The following is a 17,363-nucleotide window of genomic DNA, read 5'->3' on the forward strand; positions in this document are numbered from 1 at the left end:
GCACAAACGAGCATGTGTGGACCTGCCGTGTCGGTGTGAAACTGCCACATGTGCGCGCTTGCACATGCACGGCACCCGGATCGCCATCCCCCCCTACCGGTGCGCAGCCTGAAAAAGGTTGCGGACCCTTGTTGTAAACCTCCAATAACTTACCTTTAATGTCAATGTCATCATAACATCCTTTATACACTAGAGGTAACAAGCAAACTTGACTACCAGGCTCCAACTCAGGGGGTGGTAATTAAACAAAATCTGGTCCCCCTCAATCAGAAGTATGTATACCATTAATGGGGTGCAGGTGTAGTCTAGGTTGTTCATGGGGCTTTCTTAAGTTATTAAGTAATCACTCTCCCTCCATCCCCTCATCTACCTACAGATATGACATCCCAACTCCTGCCAGCAATACTTGCCAAGGATTATCCATCCGTTAACTTTTCATGCCAGTAGTTATATTAGGATGCCTATCAACTTATAAATGTCCTTCTTTGAAAAAAGGACCTTTTGTTTCTAACAGGCTAGGACCCAGGTTCTTTGACAGAGTGATTGATGAGCCCTAAGATATGACCAGCCTAGGCCAGTCACATCAGACCGTGGAAGTTAAGCAGGGTCAGCCTTGAGTAGCATTTGGATGGAAGCCTGCCAAAGTTGCTATGCAGAGGCCAGCAATGTCAAACCACCTCTGTTCATCTCTTACCTTAAAAATCCGATGGGTCACCATAAATAAACCGGGACTTTCTACCAGCATGATATGAAAGGTTGATAGCCACTACCCTAAGAGATGGCTTCACATTCCCATGCTAAACGAATTTTGGAGGGAAGCACTCTTAGCTATCTACCAGCCTGTTTTGGAAACAAAACAGTAAAGTGCTCAAACTCTTAACAAAGTCTGAAGAACACAGACTCAGCCTATCAAAGTACCGCCTCATCAAGAACATCAGTTTTATCTACGAGCATCACCTGTATCTTGTCTGGATTAAGTTTCAGCTTGTTTGCCCTCAGTCACATGGCAGACAGACACTAGACTAAAATAGAATTGCTTACTCCTGCAGGCTTAGTCAATAAAAGTGTTATCCGGCTGTCATCAGCATATAGATGACACCCCAGTCCGAAGATCTGGATCATTCCTTTTAAGGATCTCATATATAGTTATTAAAAAGCACACCACTGAATTCTGTGAAGCCCTGCAGGTTGAGTTCCATGCTTCTGTTCAGAACCCTTCTGAATACAATACAATCTATCCAAAGTCAAAGTCCTTTATTGGCATAATAACATAGCAGAACATGTATATAAAAGACAAAGCAATTAAGATCCCAGATCATTTGCAGAAAATCCCATGGAGGAATTTTGCAATGCCTTCGGTTACTTGAGGATTGTGATCCAGTAAGAGAGAGTGCACTACTGTTGAGGGACCGTGGATCTTGCTCGCCCGCATGAGAGGATATATGTAACGTTCTCTAAGATAGTTGTGTTGCTCACAGAGGAGGAGAACGTGCTCCACTGACTCAGGTTTCTTGGCGGGACATGAGCAGAGTCTGTCCGCATATCGGATTTTAGAATACCGACCTCTCGTCACTGCCGTTGGTAGAAGATTTAGCCTTGCAAAACAATCTATGCAAAAATATTAATTATTCAAGTAATGATAAAGTAAAGGGCTGTCCATACTGAATGGACTTGCAAGTAACCTTAAGAAAGAATGGTGGGGGACAGTTTTCAATTAGACAAGCAGACCTCTTATTGATACTCTGGGACTCCGCGTGAAAACCCTGAACAGCATTCTCCCTAAAGAGAGTTCAGCAGTTTAAAAACAGGGGCTCTGCTATCAGTCCTTGCTGCTACAAACAGATTTTCATCAAATATAAGTGCAGTGAAATGACAGAAGATGCAGTGAAATGACAGAAGATGAAGACATAACTGCTCACATTCAGAGCTAGGGAGGTATAGCGGTTAAAGCAGGACAAGAGAGAGACTCTGGTTGAGATCCCTACTTTTGCCATGGAAACTGGTCAGATGACCCCAGGAAAGTTACCCTATGAGAATTCCAGTAGGCATGGAGCGCCTATAAAGCAGAAATGTACTGGAAGGACAATTCTTTGCCCCCTTCTCTCCATCTCTAAGCTCAGGAGGAAGGCTGGGAAGACGGCTGGGAAGACGGGGTGGCCTATGTCATGCTGTGTTTTGGAGGACGTCCAAAAGCCTTCAAAATACATAAAGACTGCAGGAAGTTATGCAACAAGCAAAACACAGGAGTGCTAGGGCTTGTCCGTTTACACTGTACTTTGAAGCTTCTCCAAGTGCCTCAGAAGCACATCGAGACATGCACAAACCCCATCCTCTTCTTCAGCTTAGAGCGGCAGAGGGTTCTTGCCATCTCGGTGGGCTCCCACCCACAATTGTTTTTCTCATCTTTTTTGACCTGGGACCTTCCCTTCAATTCTATTCTGCCCCCTCTCTTTTCCAGTCAGCCTTCAAACACTGCTTCTTACCCCCAAATGCTTCTCTGTGATCCTTCACTTACCCCAGTGATCACCAAACTGTTTGTTGTGAGAATCATATAAGCAATAAACACAAGCACAGTATTGTAGCAATGTGTAAACCGCCCCGAGCCACAAGGGAGGCCGGTATATCCTTATCCATTGTTCCTCTTAAACAGCCTGGGGGGTGGAACAAGTCCAGGGTGTCCGAGTTGGAATAGGGCCATTCAGAGTGGCCCTGCCCCAACAGCTCCCACCCTCCTTCCCTGGACACTAGCCAATTTGCTCTCAGACTCCTGAGAGAGACACAAAGAGACACAGCCAAACTGCAAACCAGCCCTGATTACATGCTATGGCTCTTGCTGTGAGGGAGAGAGGGAGACAGAGACAGCCACCCCAAACTGCAAACAAGCCTTGATTCCCTACTACGAGAGCCCTGATTACCTCCTATGGCTCCTGCTGCGAGAGAGAGAGAGAGAGAGAGAGAGAGAGAGAGAGAGAGAGAGAGAGAGAGAGAGAGAGAGATCTGCACCTGCCGGTGTCCCCTGGGTCCTAGCACCCATTGCATTCCTGGTTGCAATGGGTTTTCTTGCTAGTAAATGGAATAAAATATAAAACAAATAAATGAAAATAAACCACAGTGCAATTGATGAAAGTATAATGCATTCCTGAACCCAGTAAGAAGGAAGCTTCAGTATACAGGGTTTAGGACTGCTTAGAATGTTGATTTCTTCCTTTGAAAAGAAACGGCCACAGTGCCAGATCAGTCTAACAGGCTTCAAGAAACCCCAGAAGTGACCCAATCATGCAGAATATGGTTGGGAAGCACAACTGCAGACACGCTCACCTGAAACCCCTCCCCTTCTCAGCCCCTCCAGGCCTATTATCGGGGTGGCATATCAACATGACCATATGTGGTCATATCACCACAAAATCCCAGGGTTTCATGAAAGCCTGGTTGAGAAAGGCTGGGGTAATGGAATAATGTATAGTTCCTCGTCATTATTTTTTAGTCTTTGATTTGTGGGTAGATAGCTGTACTGTTTGGTGATACATTGCATTTTGGCAGACTGCATGTAACATATCACGCTTGGTCTACTACTGTATGAAGAAGCCTTTGAGAAACAGGAATAATAAATGCAGGAGCCCATCAGCATCTGCTTGAGCATCTGCTTGGATGAAACTATATTTCACAGCTTACCCAAGGTTGCTTGTAATGTCTACATGAGGAATTCAATTCATTTAGAAATACTGTGAAATTGAAATACGGAGAGTAAAATTGTTGGCACTTAATTTGTGAAGCATATGTGCACTAAACTTCCATCAATTTCATGCACTGTGTTTTGTTTTTGTTTGTACATAGTGAGAATCATGACAGCTGCCAGTGTGTTTGGTGATCCTCCACTTCCCCAAAAGAAAAAGGAAAAATCCCAAATAAGACTTTATTTGCTGTAGACAGTTCCAGCATCAAGTGCATGTTTGGATTTCCACTGACGAAGCCTACATGGCAAAACACATAAGGACTTCGCAAAATAAATCTTTCTAATCACCTGACATATGTTTTGTTTTGTTTTCTGACACATTACTCAGTGCAGCCCACTTTTTTCTTTATCCACTTCTGTAAAGCATCTCTTCTCCAAAGAAAACAGCCAGTCCCGGCTTTCCTCCACTTCCTTGGAGTGTGAAATGGTTCGCACGAGCCCTGGAGGTATAACATTTTATCATTCCACAGAGGTTGGATAAAGCATTTTTATTCTACTTTTATTTATTTTTAGATTTATACCCCGCCACTCTCGAGAAACTCGTGGCAGCTTACAATTATAAAATTCCATAAATCAGTAAAACCCCAATAAAACTGTCAACAAAGCCTCCAAGATTGCCAGCTAAAAATACTCCCTGCCTCCCGAGCAGACTAACCTAGGGATGGGGTGCAGAGATGTAAATGCCGAGCCTGAGGAGGGGCCATGTTGATCTTGGCTCTGGCCTCAACCCAGGACCTGGCAGAAGAATTTTGTTTTGCAGGCCCTGTGGAACTGTGACAGCTCAGTCAGGGCCCTCAGCTCTCCTGGGAGTTCATTCTATCAGGTTGGGGCCAGGACCAAAAAAGCCCTGGCCCTAGTCAAGGCCAGGCGTGCTGCCTAAGGGCCAGGAACCTCCAACAGATTTATATCTACAGAACAAAGAGCTCTGCGGGGAGCATAAGGAGACAAACAATCCCTCAGATAGATCGGGCCCAAGCAACAAATGGCCTTAAAGGTCAGTACCAAAGCCTTGAAGACTATCCAGGCCAGGACTGGCAACCGTCTCTCTGTCTACACCCCCAAAAGAGCATTACGCTCCGCCGCCACCAACCGGCTGGTGATCCCTGTCCCCAAAGAAGCACGTAGGTCCTCACCAAGGGCCAAGAGCCTTTTCTGTCCTGGCTCCCACCTGGTGGAATGAGCTCCCTGAAGAGATCACCGCTCTGCTCCAACTCCCACAATTTTGCAGGGGCTGCAAAAGGGAGCTTTGCTTGAGGCCGACCAACCCAACAACATCCGCTGGTCCCCCCTGACACCCTCCTTACATGACTAAACATGACCTACCTAAGGTTTCCTGTTAAAGTTGCTATCTTTGTTGAACGTTCTATTGAAATATCCTAGTTGACATGTTATATGTTATGTTGTGATTGTTATATTTGTTGTGATGTTCCATGTAATTACCCCATGATGTTTTATGTAAGCTGCCCAGAGCCATATGGAAGGGCGGTATAAAAATTTAAATAAATAAAATAAATAAACCAATGTCAGTCCAGCTGCAAAAAGACACTGAAAGTGTATTATCTAATGTATATGCAAGGAGACCAAGTCTTCAGGGAACACCCATTCAGAAATAGTTGCTACTAGAATAGGAGGAGGCTTGATTAGAAACTCCCAGCATTTTCTGGAACCTGCCAGTCTTTTTCACTGGCCCCACCACCTGTTCTCAAACTTCCCACAGCCTCCAGAGGTTCACCAAGACTCAGCACCTCTGATCTACTCTGTCTCCAATCCTTTCCTTACACTTTCCTAGCACTACATCTTCTGTCCTTTGTTACTCCCCACCTGATTTTCCCACCTGCCTTATCACAAATGACACCAGTTCATCAAGCTATTCCCGGAATGGTTAGGCTGCCCTAGGACATTCTGTATCATCGCCCGAGATTCCCAGACAAGCATATAAGAACAAGCACATCTACAATGGCTATTAGCCTTGGCAACTAAATAGAAATCCCTGTTCAAAAGCAGTATGCAGACAAGAGTCACAGCCTCTAATCTGGAGAACTGGGTTTGATTCCCATTCCTCTTGGGTGACCTGGGCTAGTCACAATTCTCAGAGCCCTCTCAGGCCCACCTACCTCACAAGTCTCTGTTGTGGGGGGAAGAAGGGAAGGCAATTGCAAGCCACTTTATGATATCTCTGAGTAGTGAAAAGCAGGGTATAAAAACCAGCCCTTCTTCTTTAACGCTTCATGTTTGCCTTGCAAGTTTCCTATGATTTGATACAAAAACCCTAAATGCAGCCGAACAGAACGACAGCTAGCAAATGTATTGCTCTAATATCCTCTCGACCAGGGGTAGTCAAACTGCAGCCATCCAGATGTCCATGGACTACAATTCTCATGGGAATTGTAGCCCATGGACATCTGGAGGGCCACAGTTTGAGGAACCCTGCTCTTGACTCTCTCTACCAAAGTATCTCATCTTTCATTAGTGTACTTTTGTCAAAAGCTTGGGCAGGAACAAGGAATCCCCGCTCCGACAAATATAAAACCACTCTACCCCACTTGCCTATTTGCCTTCAGGGCATTTTTCTTGTAAAAATAAAGTCTCACCTGCTGTTCAAAGCCAGGGTCGTTAGTGGCCACACAGTTTTTAAGTGTTTCTTGATAACGGAGTGTGAACAAGGAAAGTCAACAGTGGCGTGTGCTCGATGTTTTCTCACAGGTACCTCTTCTCATTGGTTAAAATCAGATAGCAGCAAAAAAACTGACTTCTGCCATAAAGATGCCTTTGGATGTTGGCCAGAGGAATGAGCCCATGTTTGCACAAAGAGCTACTTCAGCTCAACAAGTCTTCAGTGCTTTTGCTCACTAAGAAATAAGGTAAAGCAATGCTTGATATGCAATAAGGGGCATGTTGCGCTCTCCAAACCAGTGGCCCTCAGCTTCTTCCTAAATCCAGATATTTGAAGGAAGCTTGTGGTTACTTTCTGGTGGGATGATGCATCAAACAGCTGAGTACAATTGAAGGTGAAGAGGGTTCAGTATGAAGTAAGAGAACAAAAGCTGCATCAAGCAGTTAGACAGGCTAGGAACAGGACAAGTTTCATCCTTTTACCTCCTGTCCTACATCTCCCAACCGGCAGTGCTTCCAGTTCAATGGCTCTATACGCTACGTATGCTTTAAAGTTCTGTTTCCTTTATTACTACTCTGTATTGCCAATGGGAGAAATTAAGGAGAATCCTACTATTTGATTTCAGAATTTGGCGACCTTGGGCTAGTCACAGTTCTCAGAGCCCTCTCAGCCCCACCTACCTCACAAGTTGGGTAGGGTTGGGCGCTTCAGCGCCCGAAACAGCCTGTCTCTCCCGGGAGAGAAAGCCGCTTCGGGTGCCGAAGCGCCCAACCCTAGTTATGGGGAGAGGAAGGGAAGGCAATTGTAAGCCACTTTATGATATCTTTGAACAGTGAAAAAAGGATACAAAGATTACTGGTTGGCTTTGGGCAATGTCTCCGCCTAGCCCAGCCTAGTTAACTGCTGTAAGGCTGAACTAAAACTCTCCAAATCCTTGCGGAAAGGGAGTCCACTAATGAACAAAGAAATATTAAGGCTGCTCAGAATTTCGAGGCCTTTCTGTGTCATTAAGTTCCGTTAACTTGAAAAGAAGCAGAGTCCATGCTCCCTTCAGGAATGCACTTAAGGACGAAATGCCATCCACTTTTAAAGTTCCTTTCTGCATCTCCAGAAGTTAATTTTGTATGTTCCCAAACTATTTAATACAATGAGCTATCATAATACAATCAAGCTGTTTAGTCTGGAATTGCCATGATTTATTCACTCATTTTTTTAATGGATAATCCAGATGACACCATAGTATTATCTGACTTTTTCATGTTTTCACAGACTTGATCTGTGGCATTTTTAAAATTAAAACATAATTGCAGCACAAGGATGCTCTGAACGACAATCAAAGCAGTACTGAGGTTTCCCAGAGCTGCAGCCCCTTTAAAATCCTTCCAGCCTTATTAATTACTTCACATTCTCAGCCAACTAGCTGTTTTTGTTCACAACATTCATAAATAAATAGCAGAGGAATTTAAAATCTAAGTTTCCCCCCCACCTTTATTCTGTAGTAAGCTAATTCACTGATCATCTAATTTCCTTTTTTTTTTAATCGTTATTGCATACTGGCATTTTTACAATAATAAACAGTAAATTAAAGCATTGTGAGCTCTACAAAGTAAAAGAACAGTACTTAAACCCTCCCTTCCCAAGAGCTGATAATTAACCATTTAGTAAATGCCTGAAAAAAGAGGAGATAAATTAATTAGGCTCAAAACACGGGAACTAAAGAGGGGGAAATGCAGGGAGAGAAAACCCTGATTAAATGTTGTTTACTTCTGAGTCGACATGTAATATGCTTTTGCCCTTTAAGGCAGATATTGCCAGACTTTTAATTGAAATATAGTGCTATATTAAGTACTACACTGAATTTTTGTTACAATTCCAATCCTACTATAATGTAGAAACAGGACTCTTCAGCACCGCAAAAAGATTATCACATGGAAGTTTCATCTCTCGTTCTCCCAACATAGAAACAATAATACTGTCCAACCTTGCAGGGTTGTTGTGAGTAGTGGAAACATAATGAACATGGAGTACTTTGAACGTTCAAAAAGCATTACATAAATGCATCATATTATTTGTTCCTCTCAACTAGGTGTACCCAGTATAGCTGGCAAATGAACATGTCTGGTAGCTGCTCCCTTCTGTAATGTGTAAACTACCTCTCACAGTCAAACAGAATAGAGAGTTCGGAGCATGAAACATTCAATCCTGCGTTTCGTTTCCACGAATGCAAAGTACTTTGATATACAGAACAACAGAAACTTTGAAAAACAGAACAGCACTCTTCTGCCTCTCCCTTGAGCCTTGCGAACTTCCTAAAATGATCCCTTGTACCCCAGGAGCAGTATTTTAGGGTGATTATTGGACTGTGGTGTGCAGAAAAATACAATCCCATTCCACTTCCATGAATGGAAGATTTGCCTTGGACCAAACACATTATATTTCCCAAAAACAAATGTATTAGTTTAATTTCTATTTAAGTTTAGTTGTAAATTTCCCTCCTAAATTTGAACAGAATTTCTGGGATACATGGAACTGCATGGTCACTCTAATAGAGCCAGGGGCAAAAGTACTTTCCCAAAAAAGTCTGCCTCAGAATTCTATGCATATAATCTGATGCCTTTTAATGGCATACTCCCCCCTCCCTCAAAAAAAAAAAAAAAAAGGAAATCCAGGCAGCTCGAATTAATCATGAATTGTGAAATTTCCCTTGTGTAAGCGCTGCTTCAATCCTTTCCCTGGCTATATAGTAAAAGGTCTACTTTCTACCTTGCAAGAACACCAAATGTATCCTATAGAGCAGGTGTAGTCAAACTGCGGCCCTCCAGATGTCCATGGACTACAATTCCCAGGAGCCCCTGCCAGCAAATGCTGGCAGGGGCTCCTGGGAATCGTAGTCCATGGACATCTGGAGGGCCGCAGTTTGACTACCCCCGCTATAGAGAATGTCCTTAGGACACAGCTGGACAGAAGGTACCAACTCAAAAAAATTGAGCACAACAATTATACAAGAAAAGAAGCAATAGTCAACAAACATCCCTTGTGACTCCTACTTGTTGCTGAACTGCTGATGTGTATGGGAGAGTAACACAGAAGTAAAGCTAAGAGAGAAAAGAAGTTGGCACTTGCATCACAGATCAAGAGAGCAGGGTGAGTTGGCTGCCAGCCAGGATCCTTTTTGTGAATGAGAGGGTGTGGAATAGCCACTTCCTCCCATTTCCAAGGGAAAAGCCACAACTGAAACATCGGGGGGAAATATTCAGATCAGAATGCCTTGATTGGCATGGCTGCTAAATTCAGTAATCGCACAATGGAGTCATGCTGCATATTTTACAGTACTTTCATACTTTTGACACATTCATAGAATTATGATCTCTTTCTCACAGCCTTAAAAGGAAAGAATAAGTATTGTTGTATGATGTGTGGAGAACACCACAGCATCTCACTGAAGTACTAGAATAACGTCAAGTGGAAGCAGGTTAGCGTCAGATGGGGAGCCGTGTTAGTCGGCAGTGGAAGAGCCAGATTGAAGTCTAGTAGCACTTGCTGCCGGCCATATCTTAAATATTTAAATGCTGGTGCAGGAAGCCTTTTGACTGGGGTTTTAAAATGCCTCTGGAACTTAAAAGAAATTGACACTAAAGCCTGAGTCATTTTCACACCATCTTTCCCATCTATAGATTGAATGAAAGTTTACACAGACTAGAATGTGAAGTCTGGTTTTCTACATTAATAATATTTGCATATTTGATAGTGGTTGCAAAACTGCTTTGGCTCCATATTCATACTCACATTCCGTTTTATCGTGCAGCAGAATTGCACAAAAAAGTTAAACAATCATAACATATAACATATGCAGGAAGTAGAAATATTGTGAGCTCTAGATGCCAGCAGTTCTAGAAATCAGCCACAGTTCTAGAAATCAGCCTCTCCTGAATTTGCTTTAATTATTAACTTTTGCCCATGGAGTGTATACAACTCACAAGTCAAAATTTCATACAGTAAATTCAGTTCCTGGTATCTTCAGATAAAATAATCTCATGCTTTGGAGATCACGGTCAACAGACCAGATTGGGCTAATAGGTCAATGATCAACAAATCACTAATCAGTTGTAAATTGATTGCACAATGTTTATGCAACATAGTACAATCTTATGTAGAGTTACTCCAGTCTTAATTGAGTTATGAAGTACGGGGGGGGGGGGGGGAGCAGAAACATTGGGGAAATTTGGGTTTTTTTGCTCACTTTCTTCCAAGGACTTTTTCTGTCAGGGTTTTTAATGCTTAAACAGTATTAGCAGGAAAAAGTTTGAGGACTTGCTCAATTTCCTGCTGCCAATCTTAGCCAGTACTGATTGAATGGGCCAATTGTCTGTTTCAGTATTAGAACACTTTATGTATTCGGGTTATGTATTCCACATGAGAGTCGCAACCAAAACTTTGCCTAAAATTGTCAGATATTTGCCTGCAGCAAAATCTTTGAGACATCTGAAGGGAAGTCAAACTCTCTTAGCCAAAACTGGAAAAATTGTTCAAGGGCAAGAATGGGGTTTCACAGCTTCCCATTCCAAATATCTCCTAATTATAAAAGATGAAGTTCAGTACCAAAATGTTAAACGAATACAAGATGTAACATAGAAATGTATCACTGTTCATTAAAATAACTCTATTAAACCATGTACAAGAAAGAAGATTACTTACAGTACTTTATGGAATTCAAGGCAGGGGCTGAATCTGAAACAAAACATACAGGACACTATGACTCTGAACAAATAACAAGACGGGGAAAAAAACAACAAGGTCCTAGATGACTGAAGAAATGTTATTACATCTGAATGTTATACCCCACAACAGCAATATCTGTCTTTATTTCAGTATACCCTTTTATGAAATATATAATTCAAACAATGAAATCAGTTGAACACACTACAACTGTTTTAAAAACCATGAATGCCATCTCATGAGTTGAAAGAAAGCCAAAATTAGGAAATCAACTTGAAAAGCAAATCATAGGATTTTCTCAGATAGTTTGTGAAGTGTGTGGAAAGTAGGACTGCCGGTTTTTAAAGCTGTTCCTTCAATAGCAGTTTAATCTGGAGCAATTATCAGGTGGTACTATGGACCTGTGCCATGAAAAGCTTCCGATGCCCACTTCCACAGGACATTTGGTTTCCTGGCCAGTTGACAAACTTAGTGAAGACAATCATTTCCACAAGTTTTTTCTCTCTCACTAAAATCTGGAGAAGAAGGAATAGAAAAATGCTGGTACAAATAACATATGCTCTGGACCCAACCTTCCACAACTTTCATCAACAGTTGCTCCGGGCCAACAGTTCCACAGGGCTAAGGTTGTGCGATTCGGCAGCCAAAGCACCATTCCCACCCGTAGCAGCCAGCGCCACATCACGGGGGGAGGGCGTGGGCACCGGCGTGCCGGTCGACACACACAAGCAGGCACAGAGTTCCCCTCCGTGGAACGGTGCTGGCTGCTACGGGCGGGAACGGTCACGTCACACAATCCTAGTTGTTACCGCATTACTATAAACTGAGTTAATTGCATTGTTCCCGTTTCATGTAAAGCAGTGGTCCCCAGTGGCACCAGGGACCACACAACGCCTTTTACTGAGGCCCGGTGGGGGGGGTAGTTTACTCCTCTACTCTCAACCACTGCCCTAGCGCTTTCTGATCGCTATGGTAATGTTTAAACATCCCTTCAAAATAAGATACAGATACGGCACAACAATGAAGTGTGTTGTAAAGGGCTGTGGGGGATGAAGTAAAGGGCCGGGGGGGGGAGAAGGCGTCCTTCGGGGCCCACCTCCAATTAGTCGAAGGACCACATGTGGTCTGTAGCCCACAGGTTGGGGATCGCTAATATAAAGCACCCTGAGCCTTTGGGGAGGGCGATATATAAAATATATATATTTTTAATGGTATAAACAGCAGTTTCTTTAGATAATCCCAGTTTCTTTTGGGATTATCTATGCTCAATAGCCAAAAGAACACCCCTCTATATCCACCTGAAAGAATAGATGATAAATACTGATGCAGTGTTTTCCAACTATTTTTTCAGCTCAGACAGAGCCAAATGCACACCCCGATTTCACAACTAAACAAAAACAGCAAGGAATGCCAAACGAACCCTTCACTATATTCATTTATTTCATCATTTTTCTTCCAGCTCCTGTCTGACAAATTACTTCCTGGTATTCATCAAGGAACCAGAAAGCTTGCCCAGAGAGAATTTAACTCTTCACAGCACAGTACAGTAATAAACAAATAGACAAGGGTTTCACCTGCAAGGTTCCCTTTAAAGAGAATAACCCATCGAAGGCTTTCTTGCCAGGAGAGGGAAATTAGGCAAAACAAAAAACACTCTGTATCTACTTACCAGCTCACCTTCTCACATACAGTTTTTGGCCTAGTTTTGTCCTCAGCCCACTCCAGAATCAGAATGGCTCTGACAAATTGTGCCACTGCTCATATACAGTGAATGCACTGCCTAAACCAGTGAACCAGCAATGTCACTGGGGGAATTGCTATGGACAGAAATGATAACTATTAACTATGTACAGAAACAATTAACTATTACATGAATGTGGCTAACTGTTCTGGTTGGACAGGGTGCCTCTGAGGCATATGTATAATGCAGGGGTAGTCAAACTGCGGCCCTCCAGATGTCCATGGACTACAATTCCCAGAAGCCCCTGCCAGCATTCGCTGGCAGGGGCTCCTGGGAATTGTAGTCCATGGATATCTGGAGGGCCGCAGTTTGACTACCCCTGGTATAATGAGTCAATTTCTCCCTGTACTATCCCTTCCTATTCACTGACCATCCCAAAGATACAGAAAGACAGTGTTAAGAAATAGAAACTGAAGGAGGAAGCTTCAGTTATCATGGGGATGGCCACAATATAAATAAATAAACAAACAAACAAACATACAGGCCAGAAATGCCTCCTCAGTTTGGATCCACAAATCAGAGGAAATCCTATTCAGTTAATTATCCTTCACAGATGAATGCACAGGCTGTGTTTGGCTTGCCATTTGACTAATTACTGTTTATTTTATGAATGCAAATTCTCTGGAACAAGACTGATATTTGGGGGCTTAAATTAGAAATCCTACGAGAACTGTAGGCCAAGATCCATAACCCAATACAGGAACTTCACATGGGAAATATCAGCAAACCAGTTTGGGAATACTGACGTGACTCCAAGGAGTTTGTGTATTTAACCAAATTACGGGTGAGTCTTCATGCAAAACTTGAAACACTCTGTGGTGTTTTGAGTTGATCGTACCTAGATGGTACCTTCACAAAAGACATTTATATGTGGGTATGTATTCTCTATGAAATAAACAACATGTACAAAATAAGTGCATGATCATTCTCACTACAAGCACATGCATTTGTTTTTATTTTGTTATAACCAGTTTGTGAAGTTTGAACAGAAAACCATTTCATTTTTTTTAATTATTATAATGAATAATCACAATGTGTTGGGAAGCCGTGCCACACCTGTACTGAAAGCATGTTACTCACACATCTTTTTTTTTCCTCTGTAGAATATTCTCTGTGTATAAAAAAAAATAATCTACAGAATATCTCTAGGCCAGGGGAAAAGCCATGTGTGAACCATGAACATTATCAGATTAAATCAAACCTTAAAAGAAGTGGTTAGCACTGATGATTAAATATTATGATCAAATTACGTTTGTGCTTCCATTACATTATAACATCTGTGTGGCAACTGAGCCCAGAGTTAGATATACTTAAATCCACTAATTTAAATGGCTTTCCCCCACTTCTGTGTCAAACTACAAGCCTAACAATGCAACCATGAACAGACCAATGGCTTTGCGTTAATTATCTCTTTACTTTTTAGAACAGGATTATTAGTCCATTAGGGGGGGAAATCTATGCTGTATGTACTCGATCTGAATTACCTTCAGTCTTTTAAAACCATCTTCAGCAGCAGCTAAGTACAGCAGCTCCATTTCAGGTCCTTTAACACAGGGGTAGTCAACCTGTGGTCCTCCAGATGTCCATGGACTACAATTCCCATGGGCCCCTGCCAGCGCTGGCAGGGGCTCATGGGAATTGTAGTCCATGGACATCTGGAGGACCACAGGTTGACTACCCCTGCTTTAACACATTACACAACAGTGAATTTGTGGTGAATGTATACTGACCACGAAGCCTAACTCAAGGCAGGTATGCTTAAATCTTATATTTGTTTTGCAGAAACATGAATTTGTCATCGTTACATTTTAGTTAAGTATATACCTTAAAAAGTTATATATGAAGTAGCCCCTACTCTAATCTAAAAAATAAGTGAAGCAGGACAGGAAATCAAACTTGTAATCATGGTAGCATGCTTTAAAAAGATTGGCCATAAGTGATTTCACTTTTTCAACGAATGAAATGCTTATCAAGTTGATGATAATAATAAGGATTCAAATGACATTTCATGCTAAACCTGATTTTCTATCAATTTTATAATAATCTCCATCCCTATCACAATTTCCCTAAATTGATGAAGCTAACTTATTCCCAATAAGCGTTAACTGAGATCCTCTTATTTAGAAACCATAAAATAAATCAAAGACTGGGCCACTTATGTTTTTGAATATGTAATCTGCTTATCATCATACTTAACACAAGCAGGAATCAAACTTTCTGCCCTCTTCCTGCTTTGATCCATTTGGGACATATTTTTTAGAATACCAGTTCTGATTGTTTCCAGGCACTTCCTATTAATCTGGAAACAATTGGGATTGCTTGTGTGGTAGCCCACCAAACTCTACCTGCAATTGTTTATTTCTCCCCTCGCTTTCCAGTTTAGCCTTTACTCTGCAATAACATAAAATAAACTTCTACCTGCAGGCTATGCAATTTCTGCAGTAAAAGTTAGATTTTGTGGCTTGGAAGGGAACAGATTTGAATGACTTTGCTTATTTTGCATAATGTATTCTATAATTTTTATTATTTTGTATAATCTGCTCTAGTTCTGCTCAGAAACCTAAAATGTCCTTGTGACCATGCAGGGACCAGACTGTGCCCAAGGTTTGCCAGCTGTTACCAATCTCCGCCATAATCCTCACCTGTTAACCTCTCTGACTTGATTATCTAATTTGTAATTGGCATTATAAATTGATCAGGATTAACAGCATGGGTTCCATTTAGAATTTCCTTGGGTGCCAGAAGGGGAAGTATTTCTGCAGATTTTCCCCCTCCTGTGGAATGCCTCTGATTCCTCCCCCAGTTATTTCTGAGATATCCCAAGAGTAGCATTTCAGTGGGTGTTTTTAGCGGATGAAGGAGGGGGAAGTCAGCCAATTAATCTCCACTCTTTGTGACCATAGAAACTTTCAGGAGGCTCCAAGACATTACCTCCCTCCCCCCCCCCACACACACACACTGATCAAATACTGAAGGGCCAATTGTCATTTTAATTTCTATACTTGGGCATGCAAACTTATATGCAAAATCTGTGAGCATCCTGAAGGTATACATGTACAACATCACATTCCCCTTAAAACACTAGAGAACAGTAGCTTTCAAAGGATCCATATACATTTTATATGTGAACTTTAGTCTGGGGAAGCACAAAAAAATGAAATGTAATATGTGAAACAGGCCTCAAACTAGAAACACATCTGGAGTACTGTTCTATTAAATATTCACAATTTTATACCAGGTTCAGTTCCAAGGCATAACCTTGCATAGATCAACAGCATACCTCAATTCAGGGTTTTCTGTCAACCCTAAATGGGGGACCCAACTAAAATCCACCTAAACACATGACAGAGCCATTCAGCTGCCAAGCAGTTTCTCAGTTTTACATCTAAGCATCAAGCATCTCAAATAAACAGCTTGCAGCAGAAACTTTCCTTACTGACTACTCACACAGTAACTGTTATGGTAACCATCAAAAGATCTTTACAAAATTCTGCCTCTGATATTGTGTGGGATTAGTACACAACCTTGTCCATAACTTTATGGTCAGAATCACTGAACATCAAGAAAACTTACAAGACTGTTCCATGTATTAATTATATGTTTAATGTAAACCGCCCTGAGCCTCCAGGGAGGGCGGTATAGAAATATAATGAATAAATGAATGAATGAATGAATGAATGAATGAATGAATGAATGAATGAATGAATGAATGAATGAATGAATGAATGAATGAATGAATGAATGAATGAATGAATGAATGAATAAAGAGTTTCACAAACTTAGAAAAGGAAAATGCAGTGATCTGGGCCAATGGTCTGTTTTCAGGACTTTCAGGGAATTTGAGGATAGTGGTGTGTCGAGGTTCTTCTCCAGTAATAACTGCATTCTTGCTGTAGTGGTTAGGAATGTGGACTTCTAATCTGGTGAGCCGGTTTGATGACCCGTTTCCCCACATGCAACCAGTTGGGTGACCTTGGGCTCACCACAGCACTGATAAAGCTGTTCTGACTGAGTAGTAATATCAGGGCTCTCCCAGCCTCACCTCCCTCACAGGGTGTCTGTTGTGGGGAGAGGAAAGGGAAGGCGACTGTAAGCCGATTTGAGACTCCTTCGGGTAGAGAAAAGTGGCATGTACGAACCAACTCTTTTTCTTCTTCTTCTTCTAAAGGAAGTCTTGCTTGTACTATTCTCAAATTGGGCAAAGTGCCTTTGTCAAACTCCCAGCAACACTTGGAATCCATATAGATTGAGGCATGGCCAAATTGTGGCTCTCCAGACGTCCATGGACTACGATTACCGTGAGCTCCTGCCATTTAGAGAGCCACAGTGTGGCCACCCCAATATAGACTTTGTAAGTGTTCAATCTCATCTTACAGCAACCCTATAAAATATATTGTTCCCACATTGCAATTGGCATCGAAGGCTGGGAGCTATGAGCCACTACAGAACTCATGGCAAAAGCCTGTTCCACTGAAAAACAGCTCAAACTGTCAGAAACGTCTGTTTAGATGGAATGTCTTTTGAGCTATTTTCATCCCATTGGATCTGGTCCATCCCTC

At 42.0% G+C, this 17,363-nt stretch overlaps 1 protein-coding gene across 6 annotated transcripts in view; it reads right to left on the reverse strand.

Annotated features, from left to right (window-relative positions):
• Nucleotides 1-17,363, reverse strand: part of GLI3 (GLI family zinc finger 3) — a 261,843-nt gene that overhangs the window by 145,476 nt on the left and 99,004 nt on the right. For all 6 annotated transcript variants that reach the window (XM_077304551.1, XM_077304554.1, XM_077304553.1 and 3 more), the window contains one exon: nucleotides 11,043-11,075. In XM_077304551.1, coding sequence (XP_077160666.1) covers nucleotides 11,043-11,075 — 33 coding nt within the window. The remainder of the gene's footprint in view (nucleotides 1-11,042; nucleotides 11,076-17,363) is intronic.

Source organism: Paroedura picta, chromosome 11 (genome assembly GCF_049243985.1).
Source record: "Paroedura picta isolate Pp20150507F chromosome 11, Ppicta_v3.0, whole genome shotgun sequence".
NCBI lineage: Eukaryota > Metazoa > Chordata > Lepidosauria > Squamata > Gekkonidae > Paroedura > Paroedura picta.